At 43.6% G+C, this 26578-nt stretch overlaps 1 protein-coding gene across 1 annotated transcript in view; it reads right to left on the bottom strand.

Annotated features, from left to right (window-relative positions):
- LOC106601329 (microtubule-associated serine/threonine-protein kinase 1) overlaps window positions 1-26578 on the bottom strand; it is a 60575-nt gene that overhangs the window by 13476 nt on the left and 20521 nt on the right. The window contains exons 3-15 of the mRNA XM_045715170.2: window positions 15660-15757; window positions 15464-15539; window positions 11087-11159; window positions 5969-6205; window positions 4935-5144; window positions 4267-4368; window positions 2396-2528; window positions 2197-2264; window positions 1714-1790; window positions 1308-1516; window positions 1045-1183; window positions 787-919; window positions 3-168 (exon numbers count right to left, since the gene is read on the bottom strand). Coding sequence (XP_045571126.2) covers window positions 3-168; window positions 787-919; window positions 1045-1183; window positions 1308-1516; window positions 1714-1790; window positions 2197-2264; window positions 2396-2528; window positions 4267-4368; window positions 4935-5144; window positions 5969-6205; window positions 11087-11159; window positions 15464-15539; window positions 15660-15757 — 1721 coding nt within the window. The remainder of the gene's footprint in view (window positions 1-2; window positions 169-786; window positions 920-1044; window positions 1184-1307; window positions 1517-1713; window positions 1791-2196; window positions 2265-2395; window positions 2529-4266; window positions 4369-4934; window positions 5145-5968; window positions 6206-11086; window positions 11160-15463; window positions 15540-15659; window positions 15758-26578) is intronic.

Below are 26578 nucleotides of genomic sequence, written 5' to 3'. Positions count from 1 at the left end.
ACCTGTGATGACCTGTCCAAAGAGCTCCTCAGGCGTGTCTCCAAAGAACGGCACACAGCCCACCAGGAACTCATAGAGGATGATGCCCATAGCCCACCAGTCTACTGGCTTCCCATAGCCCTGTCTCAGGATCACCTCCGGGGCGATGTACTCTGGCGTGCCACACACCTGATGGAGGGGAGAACCACAGCGCTCCTATGAGGCTCTGTATTCATATCTATGGATAAAACACTACTGGTGAGATGCAAAGGCCAGTCTCTCTCTAAATGTGAGTGTGAGACATGTGTGGCCAATACACATTTCTGCCAAGCTGAGGGGATCAATGCGAGAATGCCAGGATTAAACATGAAAGCTTTGCACGTTGTGTTTTCATGTGCAGATGGCTATTCATCAAATGCTAACAGATCTGTGGCTGTGAGAAAGCCGAGCAAATAAATAATTGGGGATTTAATTGAAGTAGCACCATTTAAAGGGTGGGAAAAACAAAACATCTGAAAAGACAGTTGATTATAATAACTGAGGCATATTTGGTTATGATTTTGTTTGATGTTGATCATTTCATTTCTTCACGGTTTGACAACTATATGCACACATTTATAAACTCAGCATGTATTTATTATATTTGTCTAGAAATAAATACATACAAATTGATTAGCTACAGTTTTTTTGGTCTGAATGGTTATGGAAAATGTAGAAATGTAAATATATTACTGCAAATTCATTTTGAATTCCTGCCAAGGTTGTGTATGCTGTGGTGGGTTTCTCTGCTCTATATACAGTACACACCTGTTTGTCCAGGAACTCTCTGGTGTCCTTCTCAATGTGGCCCTCGTACAGGTTAGTGGTGAGGCTCATCAGACCCATCTTAGACAGGCCGAAGTCAGTCAGCTTGATGTGCCCCATGGAAGTGATCAGAAGACTGGGGACAGACAGATCAAAGGTTACCTGAAACACTCTTCGTGTTTGTAATATAATCAAACTTTGAGTTCACTCCAATGAGTCCCATATGATAATTGTTCAATGCCAACCCAAGTGAGGTCTTACTTGTCTGGTTTGAGATCGCGGTGCACGATGCCATAGTTGTGGATGTACTCCAGTGCCAGGACGGTCTCGGCAAAGTACATGCGCGCCATCTCCACAGGCAATGCCCCGATGTTTTTCAGCAGGGTGGCACAGTCTCCCCCTGGCAACGGATAACACGTGATCAGGCTGACTGCTAACATTCCCATCACCAGCAGTGTCCTAAATGCTGCTCTTGTCCTAAACAGACAAGTAATGGTGTCCAGTATATTACTGTGTTAACTTACCCTCCACATACTCCATGACCATACAGAGGTGCCTTCGGGTCTCAAAGGAGCAGAACATGGAGACCACGAATGGGTTCTCAGCGAAGGTCAGGATGTCCCTCTCTACGAAGGCCTGCTGGATCTGGTTCCTCAGTATCAGGTTCTGCTTGTTGATCTTCTTCATGGCGAAACGCTGACGGGTCTCCAGGTGACGGACCAGGTAAACAGCCCTGGAGACACACACACGCATACACACAGTTAATAATCAGATTTTTTACACATTTTACTGAGTAAATCCAGTGTTTTCTCCTAAAACCATTCAATGGACATCAACAAGATGGCTCAGAGACATGTACTTATGTAACATTCATATGCGTGAACACACCCTCACACCCACACTCACACCCATACCCACACCCACACTCACCCATAGGCTCCATTGCTGATGAGCTTTATGGTCTGGAAGTCAGCCTCTTCGGGCGTCTTCATAGCTCTCATCTTGCCCTGAGGGAGAGAGCATGACAGCAGGGTAAGACGAGACTGGATCTGGCCAGACCTCCAACACTAAGCCCACAGGAGTGACGTCGTCTCTTTCTCCCCCAGTGCTACCCTTGTCTTCCTGACTTTTTGTCCAGTTAGCTGAATTTTGGCACCTGTCCTGATGGTTGAAGGAGGGCTGATTGCAGGCCTACAAGGCACTAGAGAATATCCTGCTTTGACTTCAGACTATAATCAAAGCAAATGGACTCAATTATGTAGGGTAATGTCCACCGTGCCAAGTAATTAGCAGAGGAAGCAGTCATATTCATTAGAGTCAGCAGGGCCTTGGACTTAACCCAAAGGGACAGAGGGAGAGGGTGGTTGATGGTGGGCGGGCTGGGAAGAGGTGGAGTAGGGACAAGGTTCTCACCTCTGTTGAGTTGTCTGTTTCTGGGGTGAGAGGTCCCTCACTGTCGTAGCTGTCCAGGTTCACCATTTCTGGGGACATACAGAGGGAGTACATATGAGCTGCATTTCAGCAATACATAGAGTGAGAGAGCAACAGTAGTCAACACAAGTCAAGGCTTCCTCTTTCTCTCTCTCTCTCTCGGACTCATTCTCTCGCTCACCCTCTATAGGGTCTCGTGTCAGTCCCAGCTGGCTGATAATGTAGCGAGGGATGTCCGTCTTCATCAGGTGTCCCTCCTTGGCGTGGTCCTCTGCTGCCTCCAGCAGGTGGTAGAACTCCTCTGGATTAAACTCCTGAGGGACAGGAACAGGAGGACCACATTCAGTGTGACACAGGTATAACACTAATTTAATCAAGATATAACTAATTTTATTGCCCGCACTACAGACGCTATATCAGTCCGCTAATACTGGATTAGTAAAGGCCCATTGCACTACTTTTTTGAAGACATTTTTTTCAAATAATTATTCAGATTTTTCAAGGGGGCCCTCAGCACCCTCAGCACCCCTACTTCCCGCGGCTATGCATGTACCAAATATAAAATACTAGTTAAATGGGTTTCCATCACATTTTCAACTCTACTGATGATTTTCTCACTCAAAATGTTTTATATAGCGAGTGTGCCCACTCTGGTATTGGCACAGTACTGTATCTGTGTCATGCACGATGTTGGCTAGAGCACACGCATAGCCTACATCATGGGTATTACACTCTTAACCTACAAGGTCCGGAGCCTGCTGGTTTTATGTTTTACCTGATAATTAATTGCACTCACCTGGTGTCCCAGGTCTAAATCAGTCTCTGATTAGAGGGGAACAATGAAAATAATGCAGTAGAACTGTCTTCGAGGTCCAGAATTGAGTTGATGAGATTATTGTGGACAAAAGAGCGACATCATTTTTATTTGTCAAACAGCACCCAAGCATCGATGATGATGTCACCAGAATAAGACCCTAGATATTTATTGGAAAGGATCATCAAGCTCATGACCTTGCACTTTCACCACCCTGTGAAGTTCATCATAAATGATTTAATCTGTAGCCTAATAAACTGCATGCTTCCCCAACGAGTTGTAGTGGGAGGACCATACAACATGTCATTGCAAGACTCTTGCAAGTTAACTTCCATTTGATGGGTTATTATTTCAAAATCTAAGCATAAAAGAGTCAGAGTGCAGTATAACTACAGTATGCTGCAAATACTGCGTCCAAAATAACACTGCTTTATTTACAGCAGTAATTTAGCAGTTAGACTACAGTATAACTACAGTATGCTGCAAATACTGCGTCCAAAATAACACTGTTTTATTTACAGCAGTAATTTAGCAGTTAGAGTGCAGTATAACTGCAGTTCAACTGCAGTACACTACAGTTATTTTACAATTACTGCATCCAAAATACCACAGTCAACTGCAGTTACTGCACTTTTACGGGCAGTTTCAAAATTGCAAACTTTTTTTGTAAGGGCTTGACTAACGTTTCCATCAGGCCTGTCATGACATTTTTTTATCCAACTTGTCCTTTACGCACATAAAAAGGTTGGATGGAAACCAAGTTTATGAGGCCTGCCGGCTGCGTTCACCCAGAGGACAGGACTACTGCTCTGCCAGAGACCCTGAGTCAGTCTGGGCTACACACACAGGCTCAAACTTTAAATGACACAGTCACGGTCTGTGAGGCTCAGACAGCACTTCAGGGGGCCGCTGGTATTTGTAATACTGTAGCGAGGCAAATGGAATTTTAATCTAAATGCAAATGGAATGGCTAGCCAGTCAGATTGGGCCTTTTATCAAGGTGCTTAGTTGGAGCTCAGTATTTTTGCCCTACTGTGTAATAAACCCCCTGTTTAACTGTTTATAATGACTGTTTGTGCTCATATTTATTTAAGGAAATGAATTTGTCTTTGGTCCAGGCCAGGGATATGGTCTGTTAAATAATTAGTGGGGCCATGGAGCGTGAATGTGACTGTGAACACTCCCATGACCATTACCATGACTGTGATTGTGTTGAGAGTTCTGTGTTCTGCTCTCACCAAGCACTCCAGCAGCCTTGCTGGGCGAGAGATGATGATGAGGAGTTTCTTCACCAGCTCTGTGACGAAGGCCACCTCTGAGCTCTCTGATCGCTCGTACGCCTGAGAGAGAGAAATAGATAGAGGAAGAGAGAGAGAGAGAAACGTTGAGGGAGAGAGAGAGAGACAGACAGCGACAGACAGAAAACGACTAAATAAATCAAAGCTTGGCAGCAACATTGGATGTGAGAACAGTCACATTCCAGGCAAAACGAATCCAATCAAACAGAATATTGGCAACCCAGAATAATCAGACCAATTTACTCAACCCGTCAAACCAGGGGTGCAGATGATGTTCCTTGATAGCTTCTATTTGCTCAGACAAATCACACACTATTACACAATTAGCCTTATTTTACTATTTTACTCGTTCTTATCCTACTGAAAGGCGTAGTGCTGTCATTTGAAATGAGATGATAGGAACTAAATGTGCCTCTCAGCAGCCTGCAGCTAGGCCACTCAGACCTGAGAAGAGCCTGATATTGAGACAATTCCACTCAGGGCTATGCTGATGTTATACACTGCAACATAAGACTGGCTTATGGGCAGCTCTATAACCCCAGAACTGACCTGTCCTGGCCCCTATCATGACATCTTAGCCTTATAGTTGCAGTGCTTCTGTGACTCACATCATTGAGCAGCTTCTCCAGGTTCTCCTGCAGCTCAAAGAAGTAGACAGTGGTGATGAGGCCCTCGTGAGCTTTGGACAGGCAGTCCCTGGACAGCTCTGCTATCTGATGGTGGATGAAGCTGATGACCCCGTCGGCCAGCGGCAGCACGCTCTCAGGGGAGAAGGCATTGATGAACTCTGCTAGATGCTCCTCCATCTGAGCCGTGGCCTGGGAGAGGGAGATACAGGAAACAGAGTCAGGAGAGTTCTACCCATTTCGTATTTTACATTCAAAACTGCAATAGTTCACTTTTGCTCCACTGAGCCGTGGTATTTCCATCACTCATAACTCCTGACATACAAATCAGAGAAGAGACAGCCTCATTTCCCCTCAATTTCATTAGAAGAGTTTTCCAATTATTTTGTTTTACCCCTTTTTCTCCCCAATTTCGTGGTATCCAATTGTTAGTAGTTACTGTCTTGTCTCATCGCTACAACTCCCGCATGGAGAGGCGAAGGTTGAGAGCCATGCGTCCTCCGAAACACAACCCAACCAAGCCGCACTGCTTCTTAACACAGCGCGCATCCAACCCGGAGGCCAGCTGCACCAATGTGTCAGAGGAAACACCTGTCAGCGTGCACTGCGCCCGGCCGCCACAGGAGTCGCTAGTGCGCGATGAGACAAGGACATCCGTGCCGGCCAAACCCTCCCGAACCCGGACGACGCTAGGCCAATTGTGCACCGCCCCATGGACCTCCCGGTCGCGGCCGGCTGCGACAGAGCCTGGGCTCGAACCCAGAGTCTCTGGTGGCACAGCCAACACTGAGATGCAGTGCCTTAGACCACTGCCCCACCCGGGAGGACAGAAGACAGTTTTCTTTCTCTGACATACAGTACCACACTGAGCAAACACCATAACCTGCTTCCTTTTGATACCAGTCTGCTCTAACCAATCCTTATCCTTACTTGCACTTGAAAGTGTGAGAGACAATTATGTTTTGTGTGCGTGTGCGTGTGCGTGTGTGTGTGTGTGTGTGTGTGTCATGTCTTACTTTGGGGAAGCGCTCCTTGTACACATGGTTCATCATGACGATCTCATTGTCATAGCAGGAGGGGGAGCGTCCAGGACTGAGGCTGCGGGAGCGCGGTCGCATGTGTGGTGAGCAGCGGCCCCCATCATCGTCGGTGATGCTCTCCGTGCTGCCAAAGTGCTTGGACAGGAAGTGCAACTCGTCCATGGTGGGCTGGAAGGGCAGCTGGTGCAGCCGCTCCTGAGACGAGCTGGAGGACTGGAGGGTGAGGAAGAGAGAGAGAAGGAGGAGAAAGAGAAGGGAGGAAGAGTGGAGGTGTTAGACAGAAGACAAAAGAGGATGAAAATTGATGTTCTCTCATACATGAAATCCAGTTATTGTATTGGCCAGAACCATAGCTAATGTACTCTGGTGGCACTGGTAGTGGCTATACTGGGAAGTGGGGACAGTTAACCTAATCCATCTGTCTCACCTCTGAGAGACAGAGAGAGACACTAATGAAGTGAGCACAGCACCAGGGTCTGCTACATTAATCTGTCTCTTTCAGACACAGACTCATTTACCTGCTGAGTCAAAGCAATGGGACTTGACATTCACCACTAACCACAGGCTCAATCCCAAATCAATCCCAATTGGCATCCCTGCTTAAAACAATCAGGACAAGGTTGGATGGAAGGATGGGAAGATTATCTCTGTCACTGAATTTCATGGTTATAAATGTTCTGTTATTCATCGATGCTGCTTTCTCAATATGTCTGCCAGGGTATTGAAAAAGCACAGTTTTCACTCCCAAATGGATCTGTCTCCACCATAGCCATGATCAGACTCAGTCCAGGGGAGAGGAGGGGACTCTGTAGTAGGACTGGTACTAGTTGTGAAGAGGGCACGATAACACCCTTTTCCCCTCAGGAGACTGAAAAGATTTGGCATGGGTCCCCAGATCCTCAAAAGGTTCTACAGCTGCACCATTGAGAACATCCTGACCGGTTGCATCACCACCTGGTATGGCAACCTTTCGGCATCTGACCGTAAGGCGTTACAAAGGGTAGTGTGTACGGCCCAGTACATCACTGGGGCCGAGCTTCCTGCCATCCAGGACCTACAGTATATACTAGGCGGTGTCAGAGGAAAGCCCCAAAAATGTTCTCTGCTACCGCACGGCAAGCGGTACTGGAACGCCAAGTCTAGGACCAAAAGGCTCCTTAACAGCTTCTACCTCCAAGCCATAAGACTGCTGAACAATTAACCTAATGGCCACCGGATTATTTACATTGACCCCCCCCCCCCCCAATTTGTTTTGTACACTGCTGCTCTCTCGCTGTTTATTATCTATGCATAGTCACTTCACCCCCACCTACATGTACAAATTACCTCAACTAACCTGTACCCCCGCACACTGACTCGGTACCAGTAACCCCTGTATATAGCCTCATTGTTGTTATTTTATTGTTACTTTTTACACTCAGTTTATTTGGTAAATATTTTCTTAACTCTTTCTTGAACTGCATTGTTGGTTAAGGGTTTGTAAGTAAGAATTTCACGATAAGGTCTACACCTGTTGTATTCGGCGCATGTGACAAATAAAGTTTGATTTGATTTGATTTGATTTGAAGCCGCCCTACCAGCTCCATACTAAGTTCCATGTCTGGGCTCATTCAGATATATATGTGTTGTTTGTTGACGTATTATTTCCAGTGGGGGTATTTAGCTAAATTGAGCCTGTGGTGAATTGGGCACCGAACAGCGTGTACTTGCCATATCTATTTTCTTCTCTTTTCTACTCTCCTCTCTTATCCCACCGGTCTGGTACTTATCTAGCTACCCTCCTCTGTTCCTCCCTCTCTCACTGGCCAGACGAGAGCAGTCCCCAGGCCTCTGATGTTGTGTTACATAATGAGAAAAACAGAGCGAGCGAGAGAGAGAGAGAGAGAGAGAGAGAGAGAGAAAGAGACCTGAGGGAGGAGAATCAAAGACAGAGAAAATGTGGGTAGAGATGATGTGTGTGCCGGTATGTGTGTGTGTCTATGAGTGTGTGAATGAGAGAGATAAACTAAAGAAGACCCTGAGGCAATGACAGAGACAGTAAGAGTGTGCCATAGTGTTAGAAAGAGAAAGGAGACAGAGACAGTAAGAGTGTGCCATAGTGTTAGAAAGAGAAAGGAGACAGAGACAGTAAGAGTGTGCCATAGTGTTAGAAAGAGAAAGGAGACAGAGACAGTAAGAGTGCCATAGTGTTAGAAAGAGAAAGGAGACAGAGACAGTAAGAGTGTGCCATAGTGTTAGAAAGAGAAAGGAGACAGAGACAGTAAGAGTGCTATAGTGTTAGAAAGAGAAAGGAGACAGAGACAGTAAGAGTGTGCCATAGTGTTAGAAAGAGAAAGGAGACAGAGACAGTAAGAGTGTGCCATAGTGTTAGAAAGAGAAAGGAGACAGAGACAGTAAGAATGTGCCATAGTGTTAGAAAGAGAAAGGAGACAGAGACAGTAAGAGTGTGCCATAGTGTTAGAAAGAGAAAGGAGACAGAGACAGTAAGAGTGCCATAGTGTTAGAAAGAGAAAGGAGACAGAGACAGTAAGAGTGTGCCATAGTGTTAGAAAGAGAAAGGAGACAGAGACAGTAAGAGTGCCATAGTGTTAGAAAGAGAAAGGAGACAGAGACAGTAAGAGTGTGCCATAGTGTTAGAAAGAGAAAGGAGACAGAGACAGTAAGAGTGTGCCATAGTGTTAGAAAGAGAAAGGAGACAGAGACAGTAAGAGTGTGTCATTGTGTTTGATTTTGATTTTATTTGGATCTCTTTTAGTCCCCATTTGGACTAATCTTCCAAGAGTCCTTAAATATTAAAATACAATTTATATACGAACACATTTTCACATATAACACACTATTACAAACATACATAATATACTAACATAATGAACCAATAAATAATCAATCTAAAAAATATGGATTCTTCATTTACTGTAATCCCACAACATTTCTGTGTATTATATTTAAATCGTTTTAAAATAATGTTTAAATTTATATATTGAAAGGTTTCTGGTTTGCTCAGTTAATTTATTCCATTTCTTTATTGCTCTAAATCGAAATGTTCTTTTGCCTATTTCTCTTTTCTGTCTGGATAACGCATAGATGGTGGACAATCTATTCCTAGTATTTACAGAATGTCTGATTACCGTTGTGAATAGAACTTGGCCGTTTTAAAGGATGTATATTATGAAATAAAATAAGCATGTTTTTTTCAATTATCTTGTCGATTGATGACCAACCAAGAACATTGCGCATGACTGCAACAGAAAAAACATATCTCCACCTTAAAACAATCCTTGCTGTTTTGTTATGTGCAATCTGCAGCCTCCTAACTTCACTTGATGATGCATTTCCCCAGACCACTGAACAGTAGTTCACTTGACTCTCAATTAAAGCTTGTGTTATTTGCTTAAGAATTTTTCCTGGTAAATATTTAGCTATCCTTCTGATTATACATGCTGTTTTAATACTTTTTTTTTTACATAGATTAGTTATTTGAGACGACCATGATAAGCAGTTGTCTAGCTGCACTCCCAATAGTTTGGTTTCTGCCACTTCTTCAATTTGTAGTCCCCCCATACTTAATTGTATCCCATGCTGTTTTGGCCTTTTCCTAGTGGAACAGACCAACATAACTTTGGTTTTCTTGGTGTTTAAAACAAGTTTATTCTGGCAAACCCACTCCCTGATATTCTCCAAATCTCCTTGTAATGCTTGCTGTACCTGTTGAACCGATTGTCCTGCTGCATAAATTGTAGTATCATCTGCAAATATAGTAGCTTGAGTTTCAGCTAGGGCATAGGAAAGGTCGTTGGTATTTATTAAATAAAGAAGTGGCCCAAGGCAGCTGCCCTGCGGTATTCCACAATTTAACACATGAGGGGAAGAAAATGAACCATTGATATATGTGGACTGTTTCCTGTCAGTTAGATATGACTGTACCCAATTCAATGCTATCTCCTTAAAACCATAATGCATTCATTTTGTCAAAATTATTTCATGATCCACTAAATCAAATGCTGCACTGAAATCTAAAAATAGTACCCCCACAAACTTGCCATTATCCATAGCATTGAGCCACTGGTCAGTCATGTCAACCAATGCAGTGGTAGTGGAATGGTTTTTGCGATAAGCATGCTGATTGGCTGTAATCAGATCATTATTTTCCATGTACTCCCATATTTGTCTACTCACAATACCCTCCAATATCTTACTGAGTGTAGGGAGTAGACTAATTGGTTGACTATAGTGTTAGAAAGAGAAAGGAGACAGAGACAGTAAGAGTGTGCCATAGTGTTAGAAAGAGAAAGGAGACAGAGACAGTAAGAGTGTGCCATAGTGTTAGAAAGAGAAAGGAGACAGAGACAGTAAGAGTGCCATAGTGTTAGAAAGAGAAAGGAGACAGAGACAGTAAGAGTGTGCCATAGTGTTAGAAAGAGAAAGGAGACAGAGACAGTAAGAGTGTGCCATAGTGTTAGAAAGAGAAAGGATACAGAGACAATAAGAGTGTGCCATAGTGTTAGAAAGAGAAAGGAGTCAGAGACAGTAAGAGTGTGCCATAGTGTTAGAAAGAGAAAGGATACAGAGACAATAAGAGTGTGCCATAGTGTTAGAAAGAGAAAGGAGACAGAGACAGTAAGTGTGCCATAGTGTTAGAAAGAGAAAGGAGACAGAGACAGTAAGAGTGTGCCATAGTGTTAGAAAGAGAAAGGAGACAGAGACAGTAAGAGTGCCATAGTGTTAGAAAGAGAAAGGAGACAGAGACAGTAAGTGTGCCATAGTGTTAGAAAGAGAAAGGAGACAGAGACAGTAAGAGTGTGCCATAGTGTTAGAAAGAGAAAGGATACAGAGACAGTAAGAGTGTGCCATAGTGTTAGAAAGAGAAAGGAGACAGAGACAGTAAGAGTGTGCCATAGTGTTAGAAAGAGAAAGGAGACAGAGACAGTAAGAGTGTGCCATAGTGTTAGAAAGAGAAAGGAGACAGAGACAGTGAAGTAAGTCAGACAAAGAGAGAAAGTGGAAGAAAGCGAGTTCTGAAGAAAAGACTAAGAGCTTTTTAGGAAAATGCCATTGATGCATGAGATGAGACAAAGCAGGGTAAATCTGTGCTACCGTGGAGCTGGGCGTGTTGGTGCCATATCCAGAGGAGGGTAGAGATGCCAGGGACCATCGTCGACCATCCGCCCTTCAGAGGAGAAAAACAATGTACAGTATTACAGTTTTTCTCCATTGGTTTGGCTCATTTCTTGAAACAGAAATTACATTCTCAAAACTACATGGACAAACCTCCAAACCACTTGGCAATTGTTCACAACAGAATTGAATTTCTCATTCATTTCATCAAATTGCAAATGTCTAAGTACATGTCTCAATGTCTCAGTACATCTTTGCAAATGATTAAGTACATGTAGCCTACATTTAGCACAATTTCCAAGTGAATAGATCTTATCGATCTAAACTGATTGTTGATTCTCAGTCTAATGGTTGTTCGCTCCAAAACGTGTCAGCGTCATTTCACTGTATAAGTCATCACATGCACAATAGTCTGTTCAATTGTCAAAATTAGTTAAGAACATAATACCATGAATACCATATATGAATCCCTTGGAACATTTGATACATTTATTACAGCAATTGACAGTCAGGTGAAACTAGAACTTGACTAACGAAGGAGGAGTTTCACACATCTCAGATGACCAATCAAACAGTATGTTTAGTTACCTGACAGGTGCTGTCCATGACTGTGAATGCTGCCAAACATGTATGTAAAGAGCTTGACCATGCAGGACCAGTACAATTTCTGAACATGGAGGCACCTGGCCAAGTAAATGAACAAGGGCAACTGCCTGCTCGAGGATGAGGAAGAGGAAGAAGAAGAGGAGGAGGAGGAGGAGTAAGGGTGCGTGGTGGTGGAATAGGGGGAAGAGGCCGAGGAGCACGAAGACACCATGCTGTCCCGGATGAAATTCGGGCCACAATTATAGACCATGTCATCAACCATGGCCTCACAATGGCGGAGGCAGGTCGCCGAGTGCAGCCTAATGTGCCTCGCTCAACAGTCTCCTCCATCATCCAAACCTTTCCCAGGGAAAACAGGTATGTAGTCGGTCAATGATGGAATCATATGTTGTATAGGACAGGACACTGTGCATAGAGCAAGAAATATATTTATTTACACATTTACCTATTCATTTAGTGTGTGTGTGTGTGTGTGTGTGTGTGTGTGTGTGTGTGTGTGTGTGTGTGTGTGTGTGTGTGTGTGTGTGTGTGTGTGTGTGTGTGTGTGTGTGTGTGTGTGTGTGTGTGTGTGTGTGTGTGTGTGTGTGTGATAGGCCTACAGTAATATCTTACCTCAATGGGATGTTATGATACTAAAAATGACAAGAAAAACATTGGAGAAAATAAACTATGGAATAGTTTATTTTCTACAGTATTGATGATACAGTTTACAGTAGTATTCCAGTCACTGTGCAGTGATGCATTAGAATTGTGGTAAAGTTACTGTAAGTAAAACAACAATACAATTACATAGGTAACTCATTCTGTAAGGAATACATAAGGTATACATTATGAATGGAGTGTTGTCCTTTGACTTCTATATCTAGGATTGGACGACAACCTTGCACGGGTGGCAGAGGAAAACTTCTCAATGAACAACAAGAACAAGAGATCTGTAACATGGTGATGGCAAATAATGCCATCACATTGAGACAGATCCGCACTGCAATCCTACACGACAATGCCATATTCCCAAATGTCAACTCTATAAGCAACTCCACAATAGACCGGATATTGAAGAAGCATCAGATGACAATGAAGCAAATTTACAGGATACCATTTGAGAGGAACTCTGATAGAGTGAAAGAGCTGTGGTACCAGTATGTACATGTAAGTCAGTTACTGGTTGTCCATCATTATAACCTTTTTACAATTAAGCAGTGGTTCCCAAACTTTTTTGGCTTTAGTACCCACTTTACCTGATTTGTGTATCCAGGTAATCCAGGTATGGAAGTATTTGATTTATCTGACTTCAACATTTCGCCTAAAAACTGCAGCTTACTGTATGATGCAATTATCATTATAATCCTAATTTTGAAGAATATAACATACAATAAGAAAAGGGGTCAAAGAGCTGCAATTAGTGCCTCCCATGTAAATCTATCTAATACTGTGGGTTTTACTGTAACATTTCAGTAAGTCTAGTCATTGATGATTTACCCCCTCCCCTTTCTGTCAAATACCCCCTGTAGTACCTCTGCATAGGGGTACATGTACCCCAGGTTTGGAACCACTGGAGTAGTGGCCAGTAGTATATTGAACTTGTGGAGAACATAGAACATTCCTATGTAATTGTCTGTAACTGTAGTGTATGACTCTTCTGTATGACTGATTTGATGTTTTCTTTTTTTACGCTATTGTAGAGAATAATGGCATTGGAAGGAAACGAGACCCATCACATCCTCGTGTTTGTGGATGAAGCTGGCTTCAACCTGGCCAAGGGCCGAAGACGTGGCCGTAATATTATTGGCCACCGGGCCACGGCGGATGTCCCAGGCCAGCGAGGGGGCAATATAACTATGTGTGCTGCCATATCTGAGAATGGTGTGGCCACTCACATCCCCAGTCTTGGCCCATACAATACACAGAAGCTCCTCATCTTCTTGGACCGCCTTCATTTTGATTTGATCCCTGAAAATGAGAGAGGTCTCGTAGGGCCTCACCTACCACAATATGTCATTGTATGGGACAATGTGAATTTCCACCGTGGCCCGCTCATCAGGGCCTGGTTCACTACTCATCCAAGGATGGTCATGGTGTTCCTACCACCTTACTCTCCTTTCCTCAATCCTATTGAGGAGTATTTCTCCGCTTGGAGGTGGAGAGTGTATGAGCATCGGGCTCAAGATCAGAGGTCCCTGCTCCATGCAATGGACGCTGCGTGTGAGGATATTACAGGAGATCAGTGTAGGGGATGGTTGCGACATGCACGCCGTTTCTTCCCTTTGCATCGCAAGGGAGAATATACGCTGTGATGTGGACGAGAATCTGTGGCCAGACAGACAGCAGCGTGTGGATGGCCAGGAGGGTGAGGATGGTGGCCAGGAGAGGGAGGGTGAGGACAGCGACCAGTGAAGAACTGTTAGTTGTGAAACTCCAGCTTTATTTACAGCACTGTAGGCTGCATATCATTTTCATTGTTTTTTGTTTGTGTGTTTATATTACAGTATATTATGCTGTATACATTTTCTTTTTACTCTGATGTATGGAAGTTACTTTATGTGTGTGAATGATAATGGTTACAATTTCCTTGGCAGTATGAGTGCAATGTGTGATGTCAAACCTTGGAAGCTACTCTTACCCTAAAATCCTATTTCTTTTTTTCAGTTTTATGCACAATTGTATTCTGTTAGCTGGACAAAAAACAGTACAGTAACCATTGTCAATGAAGGACTGGGCTAAGACTGAAAGGTGGACATGAGGGATATTTCAATGGTTCTCTGCCATAGTGACAAAACATCTAAACATTTTGACTTGCAGTGCTTACACAATGCCAAAGGGACGAAGCATTTTGGGGGCACTGACTGTTTAAATGAGAAGGAAATTTAGTTTTGGTTAAAGCACCAAGAGTGTTGAGAACGTCCGGTCTGTTTCAAGAAATGAGGCAAAGCAATTGAGAAGGATCTTTGCCATTTTCGTGGCACTGACTCTTTATATGGGAAAGGAATTTAGTTTTGAAGCATGAGTGAACAGTTTTAGGAGAGATATGAGCTTTTGCAAGTGAGCTATAGTGTTGTGCTGAACTGTAAGACTGTTTTGCCAAATGATCTTAGAGTTTTGAGAATGTAATTTCTGGTTCAAGAAATGAGCCAAACCAATGGAGAAAAACTGTAAACCTGAGAGCATCAGACTTATGCCCAACATCCTCAATGCATCCACCAATCGAACTAATATGGAAATATGCAAATGAGGCGGCGCCCGCATTCTGTATAACACAACTGATCCATAGTATTGTGTTAGTCATAAGAGCCATCCGAAGGGAGAGGGAATAGAGTGGAGTGACCTGGCCATTGTGTTTCTATGGGGCTGCAGCATGCTGCAGTGACAGACAGACAGAAAGATTTGATAAACACGAGGAGTGAGTACAGAAAGCTATTACTGCTCCTGCCTCTACTCCTCTAACTCTGACTGACTGACTGGCTGACTGACTGACTGACTGACTGACTTACTGACTGACTGGGAAGAGAAGGGATGACTGGATTGGACCTCTTCACATGTGTATGTTGTTGTGTATCTCAAACATACATACACACATTCCTACCTCCTGGCTAGGCTCTTTGGCTTTCTCTCACCACTGACTCTGAGAGGTGTGATCATTCTCACTGGGAGGTGCTAGACCTGCATCTAACAGGTATTCACCTCTCCCTCCCTCCCTCTCTCACACACACATACATACGCATGCATACACACACAGTGTCAGGGAGCTGTTACCTTCTGGAAGAGGCGAATGAGAAGTGTGCCGGGGTGCTGGAAGAGAAGTTGCGTGGGCTGTCCAGAGGGCTACTTCCTGGAAACATAAAGGAATGGGAATAGAGAAACAGACAGAGCATGAGAGAGGAGGAGAGGTACTGTATAATGACGTGTTTACAGTAAGATGTTTGCAGTCCGAGACGGCTGTAGTACGTACCGAGGTGTCCAGGGAGGGGCAGAGGAGAGTGTGGGCGGTGGGGCAGCGTGGGGGAGGTGGTGGACAGGATCAGACTCTTCCTGTTACTGGTACGACAACTGGAAGCACAGAGAAAGACAAATAGAGGGAGTTTTATGAACAATGATGTATTAGCAGGAGACCTTCTGTGGAGGTTCAGTGTGGTACATAAAAGAGAGAGTGTGTTACCGCAAGTGTGTGTGCGTTTGTCTGTGGTTTAGTGTGTTCAAGTGTGTGTGTGTTTTCAAATGTGTGTGTGTGTTTGTGTGTGTGTATGTGTGTGTGTGGACATGTGCGTATGCAGGGCTCACTGCAGGAGGACCAAGACGATAAAGAAAATTCGATTTGCTATCAATCCCCAGCCGTCTCCTCTTATGCAAGATAAGGGTGAAGAGTAGGAAGGAGGGAGAGATACAGAGCGAGAGAGAGAGAGAGAGAGAGAGAGAATGGGAAGACAACAGGATCCTCTCAAATCCATGGGAGAACCTCAATCCAAATTGGAACCTTCACTCCACACACTCTCCTCCATGTCGTACTACACATGATGACTCTGAGTCACACACAGACGTTCTCAGTAATGGCACGGGGCCTCTTTAATGACACTCTAAAAGCCCACAGCTCAGACCCATTTGAAACACACTCAGATAGCTCCATCACCAGCACTATGACACATTGCCCCATCCACTCCTCTTTAATACTGTATGCACTACTAGTCAGCTTTACCGTCAAGGAAAGGAGGAGAGACGCTGCGTTCATATGCTGGTCGGAAATAGGAAACTCGAAAATGTCCGACTTGCTGATTCATGGAACGCGGCAAGTGTATAACTACAACTAGTTAGAAAGATATTCCTAGTTCCATATAGCATGTGAATGCGGGAAGAGTCCTGCTGTTTTTCCACATCCTGCCTCTGTCACACAGGGGAGATGTTATACAGACATGCCTGTTGCCATAGCTGCAGGAACTAGGGGTGCTGAGGGTGCTGAAGCACCCCCTACATTTTTTTGAATAAAAACATTATAGAAATAATCATTAAAAATGTTAAAAAAAAATATTCACAAAAGTGGCGCACTGGGCCTTTACTAGTCCTTTATTAGCGGACCGGTGTAGCCCTCTGTAGCGAGGAAAGATTTTTCCCCCCAAAAAGGGCCTCAAGCCTTGAACAATATAACATTTAACTGATTGAAAGTAAGGGGATATCAGTGAACAAATTCCATGGTCAAGGCTATGACGCTGCCAAAGCAATGAATGAAGCTTACTCACGTGCTTAAAAGCGCACATCAGAGCGGGAGCCTAATGGTTCTCAGGCAGGCCTAACTCTTTAGAAAACTATCTCTCTGCAGAAGCGACAGTTACAGGGTTGGTAAAAACAGCTTGATCGCCCTAGGAACATCCGGGAAACTGGGCCGAAGGGAATGGTGCTTCAAATACAGCAATTGTACAACATATTTAATTGAGTCTCTCATTCTCCTTCAACATATTATTGAAAGAGATAAATTGCATCAAAAAGTTATTTAACAATCTGCAATGTTTGATTTTCCAACTTTAATTACTGAACAAGTAATTACATTATTGCCGCCAGCAAGCAGTCTCAACATGGCAGCATTGCGACACCATGTATAGTGTCGTGAAATGTTAACATGAGGAAGGATGACCAAATAGGCCTACCAATAAACATTTATCCATTAGCTAAAGCTCTAGGCTACATTCCTTGGCACCACAGAAAGCCCATCATCAAACAGACGTTGCAATTTCAGCACGATGGACAGTGATCAGCAGTCTATACTTTGTGAGTGCCTGTCTGGTTAACGGGAGGATGAACTCCTACCATGTGGGGATCCAGAGAAGCTACTTTAAACCAGTGGCACAGATGGGGGGTCTACCTGTGTCAGAGGACCTTCCCCTTTGCCATCCCACTCCTCAAGTGCCCTTTTGGGTATTTTTCTGTATACAGTTTTTGTCATTGTTGTTCTGAACCCACTGACCCCAAGTCGTCGTTATGTCATCAAGTAACACTTGATAACACTTGATTTAAATAGTCATCCATATTCGGTCTGGTGGTTAACTGTTACCGTGACAATCCAATTGCTAACTCAACGACAAGCCGATGCTGATGACCAGTGCAACAGTGGTGCAATTCCATCGAGGTGCAATTCCCACTCTTTCTTCCTTCCGACTGGGCAGTAGCAGAGAGGCAGCAGTTGTGTCCCACACCTGTGTGAAGCTAGCCACAATAAGGATTAGCCACAATAGTGGAATTTGTACTTCGCCTTCAAAATTAAAGTCCCCAATTAATACTGACCAAAACAAATAGAGATAGTGGAATAATGCCATATTTGGACTAGATATTAATGCTAAACAAGGTTGGGATGTTGTTATATAACTTAAAAATAAATGCAATAATTTATTAATTTGACAATAAACAGTAAAAAAAACAGTTAATTGGTGGCATAAATATATGCACATGTACAGCCTTGCCTATAGAGTGTGCACCCATGAAATGGGGTATCAGACTACTGTACAGTGACACCCACAGAACACAACTATGTCTCGGGTCAGATCTTGGGTATTCGGATTATGAGCGGACCCGAGAAGAATTCTAATCCCCACTCAACTATTGCTACATGACATATGTCATCAATTTAGGGCACCAGGCATATCCATTCAGCCTTTCCCAGCACACAGGCAGATACGTGAGAGGAACTCTCCTTGACCACATACATACACCGCCTCCCCCACTATCACCAAACCCCACCGCCACACACACAGTTTCTTTGACGTTGTTTCAGAGGAGTGTTTTTCCGTCTGAATAAATGCAGAGTCATTGGGACTAATAGGCTGATTGCTGAGTCATGACGTGAGCTGACTGTAGGATCACCCAGTCGGACAGACACAGAGGCAGTCGCAGAGACAACCCCCTCTATTCCATTGGGAGACAGTGACAGAGTGCTGCTAGCAACCAATCACAGACAGTCTAGTCAGGCTGCAGGTAATGCTAATAATTAGCATGACTCTGCAACAAATCAGTTCAATCAACCCGTGTGTTTGCTCCATCTGTTTGTTTCAGTTGTGAAGATTGTACTCCTGTGCTTGTGGTTATTACTGAGAATGTTGATAAAGAGTTGATCACAAAACCAGCTGTTAGCCTAAACCCAAATATCACCAACCACTAACCAGAGTGAGGAGTTCATTCATTTTTGTTTTCATTACCTATCCTATAAAATACGATCTGTCATCAAGCTTATAGTTATGGTAATTTACGGCCTCGACTCTTTAGGCTTTGCTACTGATGGATGCCTCTGTAATCCTCTTTTGTGGTCCTCATCCCCAGCACTGGGCCTCTCCAGATTCAGTTCTAATTCAGCGTGAGGGAGAGGCTTTGGAGACGTATTAATTAACGTTTCATTTCACTGCAGATGATGGTGGGAGCAGAAAGCGACAGCGAACACATTAAACACTGTTCCACTTGGCTTTCATCACGTTCGTGGTTAATTGTTTCTTCAGCAACTGGGGCTATTTAAAGGAGTGCAGGGCGCTTTGAGGCATCAGTGAGAAACCCAGAGTACAAAGAGCCTCACTGGCTGAGATTCTACTTCTGTGGTTCTCAGACTAGCAGGATAAATGCACTCTCAATGCCGTGGGAAATAAATAGGGCTAAGTGTTCACACAAATATGTGCACACAAAGGCACGCACGCAAACGTACACACATGCAATTTAAGATGCACTACATGCCCAAAAAGGTGTGGACACCCCTTTAAATTAGTGGATTCGACTATTTCAGCCACACTTCTTGCTGACAGGTGTATAAAATCGAGCACACAACCATGCAATCTCCATAGACAAACACTGGCATTAGAATGGCCCATTCGGAAGAGCTCAGAGACTTTCAATGTGGCACCGTCATAGGATGCCACCTTTCCAACAAGTCAGTTCGTCAAATTTCTGCCCAGCTAGAGCTGCCCAGGTCAACTGTAAGTGCTGTTATTGTGAAGTGGAAACGTCTAGGAGCAACAACGGCTCAGCCGCGAAGTGGTAGGCCATACAAGTGCACAGAATGGGACCGCCGAGTGCTGAAGAGTGTAGCATGTAAAAACCGTCTGTCCTCGGTTGCAACACTCACTAATGAGTTCCAAACTGCCTCTGGAAGCAACGTCAGCACAATAACTGTTCATCGGGAGCGTCATGAAATGGGTTTCCATGGCCGAGCAGCCGCCACAAGTCTAAGATCAACATGTGCAAAGCCAAGCGTCGGCTGGAGTGGTGTAAAGCTCACCGCCATTGGACTCTGGAGCAGTGGAAACGCATTCATTCTCTGTAGTGATGAATCACACTTCACCATCTGGCAGTCTGACGGACATCTCTGGGTTTAGGGGATGCCAGGAGAACACTATCTGCCCCATGGTGCCAATTTTAAAGTTTGGTGGAGGAGGAACAATGGTCTGGGGCTGTTTTTCATGGTGAGGGGAAATCTTAACACTACAGCATACAATGACATTTTATTTTTTAACTAGGCAAGTCAGTTAAGAAAAAATTCTTATTTACAATGACAGCCTACTGGGGAACAGTGTGTTAACTGCCTTGTTCAGGGGCAGAACAACAGATTTGTCAGCTCGGGGATTTGATCCAGCAACCTTTCAATTACTGTCCCAACACTCTAACCGCTAGGCTACCTGCCATCCTGAATGATGATTCTGTGCTTCCAAGTTAGTGGCAATAGTTTGTCGAAGGCCCTTTCCTGTTTCAGCAGGACAAAGCCCCCGTGCACAAAGCAAGGTCTATACAGAAATAGTTTGCTGAGATCGGTGTGGAAGAACATGATTGACCTGCACAGAGCCCTGACCTCAACCCCATCAGTACACCCCCTTACTCATTATTTCAAGGAAAATTAGTGTTGGTGTAATGGCTTTATATTTTAGGACCAGTCCCCAACGGCCCCGGGGCCGAGGCCCATTCTCTGATTGCTCATTCAGGGTCACAGGCAGACAGGACAGTGGGGAGATGTGGCTGTTTGTTTCAGCCCCAGTGACTAAGGCTGGACTGAACCGGCTGACTCCACACAACCTCCCAGCTGACAGGCTGCTCACTGCCTGGGGCTTCTCACTGAAGAGGAGGGAGGGAGATTGAGAGGAGGGAATAAATTAGGAGGGATGGAAAGGAAAGGAGAGATGGAGAAAGAAATATAGGTGGGGAGAAGACATGGAAAAGAACAAGGGCAAGGGAAGAAAGGGATGGATAAAGAAAATAAAATCAAGTGGAAGAGAAAAAAGGAGGGAGGAAAGAGAGAGAGACAAAGAGAAATGAGGTTGGGAAAGGGAGGATGTTCTCCCAGTGGTGCTCATCATCCTTGCAGGTGTAACCAGTGTGAAATGGCTAGCTAGTTAGCGGTGTGCGCTAGTAGCGTTTCAATCGGTGACGTCACTCACTCTGAGACCTTGAAGTAGTTGTTTACCTGGTTGTCGATGTGTTCAGAGGGTCCCTGGCTCAAGTCCAGGTTTGGGACGAGGAGAGGGACGGCAGCAACACTGTTACACAGGTGTAAGGTAAACATGACCCAGTTCTTTCACAGTGCTGTACACACACACACACACACACACACACACACACACACTATAATGGAAACATAGCGAACACACACATTCACAAAAAAAACACAGGCCCTTCTGCTTGAACAAAATGCCTGACAAATAGGAGCCCTCATCACCTTATTCATGCTTATCCTCTGCCTTTTCATCTATTCCCCCTCTCTCTTCCTCCATTCACAGCAGAGGGAACAGACCTCATTAATACTGAGCAAACCAAACCATGTCTCCCTCCATGCTAACAAACAGGCAGGTGCAATATTGTATTTATATGGATGAGATGACAAATTTGAAACTGACTATATTCTGAAGGACAAAGAATGCGAGAAAGTGAAAGGGAGCAAGAAACAGAGACACACAGAGCTGCGATGGAGGGAGGAAAAGAGAGAGAGAGAGAGAGAGCATCTGAGGTTAAGTTGAGGTACAGCAGGTGTTTACATCTGGCACTGGAGAGATGGATAGAGGAGGGGGGAAGAGATGGGTGGAGAAGAGCTGAGACTGGTAGAGGAAAGGAGGGGAAAGATGGATAGAGGGTAGCGTGAGCGATGGGTGGAGAAGGGGAGATATTAGTAGAGGAAAGGAGGGGAGAGAGATTTAGGTAGAATAGGAGACTACTGTGTACAGGAGAGGTGGGAAGGAGGTAGAGGAGAGAGTTAGTGGAGAGAGTTAGTGGAGAGGAGAGAGCACTGAGCGGTGGGCTCAGATCACATGTTGGCTTGTTGCTACGCAATGTGCAGCAGGGGAGACACAGATAAGAGTTGAGAGAGGGTGACCAGTGAGAGGAGGAGAGGAGACAGAGAGAGACACCCGACTCCGTAGTTATTCAAGTTCACAGACCATGTGAGATGAAAATAAAATGACAAAGGAGAAGCAATAATGTGAAAGAGAGAAAGAACAAAATACGGTGAATGTATGATGTGGTTGCAATAAGATTTTTTTTAAATGGTGTAAACAATTGCTACAATAGTACCAAAGATTTTTGTAACTAACCCAAGATAGACCACAGTCTGTCGTTTCCATTGTGAGCAAATTAAGCATAGTGGGCAGAACAAGCATGGAGGTGGGCAGAGCCAAGCACGAGCTAGCGAAATCCTATTGGCGTGGTCTAGCATGTATTAGCATATTTCCGTTAGGGAACGCCTACTCTGCGAAGTGTGCGTGTGCAATAACTAAATTTGCCCCTGCACTCCTTCTAAGGGACTGTACGTTATTTATAATGAGGGATACCTGAAGAAAATCAGACCACTCTGAAATGAAAATGGATGGCCCTCCCTTCAGTAAAATATATTTTTACCCAACCCTACCTGAACGCTTGAAAAAAAACAAGTGACCCTCCCATAGACCCAAAATAATAGTGGATAGCAGAGGACATGCCTAGCATTTACCCTCACTCCTAGCATAGACCAGAGCCTTAAGATATGCAGTTTTAGAAACTGTCCTTCATTTTGTAAGCATTAGCCTACATGGCAAAGTAGCCAGAAGGTTGTGGATTCACATTACACCATGGACAAGGGTAGCTGTGAAAAGATCTCCATTATAATTAAAATACTGCATGAATGTATCACCTTATTTGTGGTCTGAGAAACAAATTGCCTTTTATAAAAGCATTTCATGCAATTCTACATTATTTTACATGACTGGAAACAAGCAGAATCTTTTAATAGCACAACAGCGCATGACAACTAATGAGCACATGCTGCAGCACCGGAGAGGTTGTGATTTCTATACAGGATGTTGTTAAAAAAGAGGATAGTCTAAGTTTGGAACAGTGCTGAAGTTGTCAATCAACTGTAAAAATTGAGCGCAACAGAACCAGTTACAACTGTTGTTTCTAAAAGTAAATTCAAAGGCAGAGGTTGTGATTGACTGTATAGGCTAATAAGGCATTTTTCGTTTCATTATTATTTCATTCTAAATAAAAATAAAAAATGTAACTGCAGAGGAGTATTTCTGCCTGTAATAATACCCTTTTGTGGGGGAAAAGTCATTCTGATTGGCTGGGCCTGGCTCCCCCATGACTGCGCCCCTGTCCAGTCATGTGAAATCCACTGTGGTGTAAAGTACTTAAGTAAAATATACTTGCTATACTATACCTGGCTATCAGCGGAGCCTTGTCTGGCAGCGAAAACAGTTAAATATAAAAGTTGTTTTTTGGGGGTATCTGTACTTTACTATTTATATTTTTGACAACTTTTCTTTTACTTCACTACATTCCTAAAGAAAGTAATGTACTTTGTACTCCATACATTTTTCCTGAAACCCAAAAGTAGTCGTTACATTTTGGATTCTTAGCAGGACAGGAAAAAGGTCCATTCATGCACTTAAGAAGAGAACATCGCTGGTCATCCCTAGTGCCTCTGATCTGGTGGACTCACTAAACACACATGCTTTGTTTGTAAATGATGTCCTAGCGTTGGTGTGTGCCCCTGGCTATCCATAAAATAAAATAAAAAACAAGAAAATGGTGCTGTCTGGTTTGCTTAATATAAGGAATTTAAAATGATTTATACTTTTACTTTTGATACTTAAGTATATTTTAGCAATGACATTTACTTTTGATACCTAAGTAAATTTAAAACCAAATACTTGTATACTTTTATTCAAGTAGTATTTTACCGACTTTCAAATTTTATTTGAGTAATTTTTTATTAAGGTATCTGTCACGACTACTGCCGAGGGCGGTTCCTCTCCCTGTTCGGGTGGCGCTCGGCGCTCGGCGTCACCGGCCTACTAGCTGCCATCGATCCCTTTTTAGTTTTTCTGTTAGTTATGTCTTTATGAGTTACACATGTTTCCCATTAGTAATTAGTTTTATTATTTAAGTCCGCCTCTCCACCTGTTCTGTGTGCGGGCTTGTTATGTGTCTTCACTTTGTATGTTTTGTGGTACATGTATTTTGGACTTCGGGGTTATTGTTTTGCCCTGTTGTGTTTGGACATATTTCCTCGGTTTTCAGTACTTATTAAATTACATATTGTACCAAACATTTTCCTGCTTCCTGCGCCTGACTCCACACCCACAAAGCCCAAAGTGTTACAGTATCTTTACTTTGACTCAAGTATGACAATTGGGTACTTTTTCCACCACTGGTATGTTGTTTTAATAGCTTGTTGAAATGTTGATCGTCAATTAGTGACAGGATCACACATTACTTCCTAAAAAAAGTACATGTTTTGTCTCCTCGGCTATAGAATGTTGTAGTGCAGCCTCTGAATGGCATACAAACAAACCAAAGATATCACTTCAGCATCGGAGTCACATCTTTCCCCTGCATTTTATAGCTTGCTTCTAGCATAAAGCTCTGCGGACTAAAGTGTTGATATAGATCGCATTATATAATCAGGCCTTTTAAAAAATATTTATCTAAAGCTAACAAGGGGTAGGCCCAGTGGCGATTTTAGCCTGTAAATCCTGGTGGGGCTAACTCCCCCCCCCCCCCCCAAAAATGAATTGCACTATAACGGTGACAAACGGTGCCCACAAAAAGCTATCCCAACAGCAGAGCTTTCTTTTCAGCACCATGGAGTGAATCCTTACCATTGCTACACCTGGCTATCAGCGGAGCCTTGTCTGGCACCGAAACAGTTAATTCAGCCTCATTTACTGCCTTTAAAAAAACAGCTAATATTTTTTATTTAACTAGGCAAATCAGTTAAGAACAAATTCTTATTCTCAATGACAGCCTAGGAACAGTGGGTTAACTGCCTTGTTCAGGGGCAGAATGACAGATTTTTACCTTGTCAGCTCAGGGATTTGATCATGTAACCTTCAGATTACTAGTCCAACGCTCTAACCGCTAGGCTACCTGCCGCCCCGCATGGCTAACTTGCTTAAACAAATGTGGTACCTACTGACAATTTAGACGTACAAACTATGACATAAGGGGACGATGAGTGGATAAGAGGCTCTCCGTAATTTCGATTAAGACATTAATGAGCGAGCTAGGATGGATGTAGTCAATATAACTATTTGTTCAGCACTTCTGAAATGTACAGCAACAGAATTCAGAACATAGGCCGTTCTTACAGTATTCTCCCTGTACACCAAGTCAGAACCGTAGGATAAATAAAGTGTGCATATGAGCAGACAATGAAAGCTCTTACAATATTCAATGATGACATTTCACTAAAACAGGCTATAGGCTACATGTGCACCACCAAGTCAGAACAAATGGCTAAATTATGAGGGGAAAAGGGGCCAAATTATTAGGGTGAGGTACATTGGCTAATAACAGCTTACTACACAACATACACTTAGTATTACTTTCTTAGCTACAGTATACATATCTCCCTGGCATTTTACAGCATTTATGCAGCAGCATACAAGACATTTCTGAACTCACCATGTTGTGCTGTGCTCACTTGAACAGAAGGGTGGTCCTTTGTGGGCAAATTTTGTCATCAAACTTTGTCATCAAAGTCTGGCATTCTCTGAATTTATGGTGCTTTCAAGACAACTGAAAACTCAAAGAAAAAAACCCCAAAGTCGAATCATGATGTTAGTGATCTTCAGGTCGGAGCTCTAGAAAGAGGCTCAAGTTCCAGACTTGGAATTCCAAGTTGGATGACTGTTCAAAACGTATTTTCCAGTTCATTTTTTTCCAAGTTCCCAGTTGTCTTGAACGCACTGAAGTCTGAGATTTCCCAGTTCCGAGTTTCCAGTTGCTTTGAACAAGGCAGAAGTCATGCTGGATTGACAGCATGACCAATGTATTCAACCTTTTCTGGCCCATCGTGTTAAATGTTTATCCTTTTAAGCTTGGAAAAGAGAAGCTTAAACCAAGACCACACACCCACTCCACTGAATTTATTCATCAAAACCCAGACCTTTCTGTGCCACTGTAAGCACTGAGCCAATCATTTTTGGCTGTGAAAATAACAAACATATATCTGGCACATCCCCGAATGTAAAGGTCTACCGCCAGCACTTAGATTTACTATTGCAATAGGTTTGGTTATTTTTTTATTGAACTAGGCAAGTCAGTTAATAACAATAATCTTTACTCTCATTTACAATGATAGCCTACCCCGGCCAAACCCTCCCTAACCCGGATGACGCTGGGTCAGTTGTGCACCGCCCAATGGGACTCTCAATCATGGCCAGTTGTGATACAGCCCAGGATCGAACCCGGGTCTGTAGTGACGACTCTAGCACTGCGATGCAATGCCTTAGACTACAAATTACATGACCCTCCTCTAGACAAAATAGAAAAATACTAAACCCTCCCCCTGACTGAAATTGTAAAAGCATGACCCTCCCCCATTTTCCTCCAGGTAACAATTGTGTACATATTGACCACTCCCTAAACAATTACATTTTTTCT

The sequence above is a fragment of the Salmo salar genome, chromosome 03 (genome assembly GCF_965601325.2).
Source record: "Salmo salar chromosome 03, fSalSal1, whole genome shotgun sequence".
Classification (NCBI taxonomy): domain Eukaryota; kingdom Metazoa; phylum Chordata; class Actinopteri; order Salmoniformes; family Salmonidae; genus Salmo; species Salmo salar.
The sequence above is the reverse complement of the archived record's forward strand: the minus strand, read 5'-3'. Positions and strand labels throughout refer to the sequence as shown.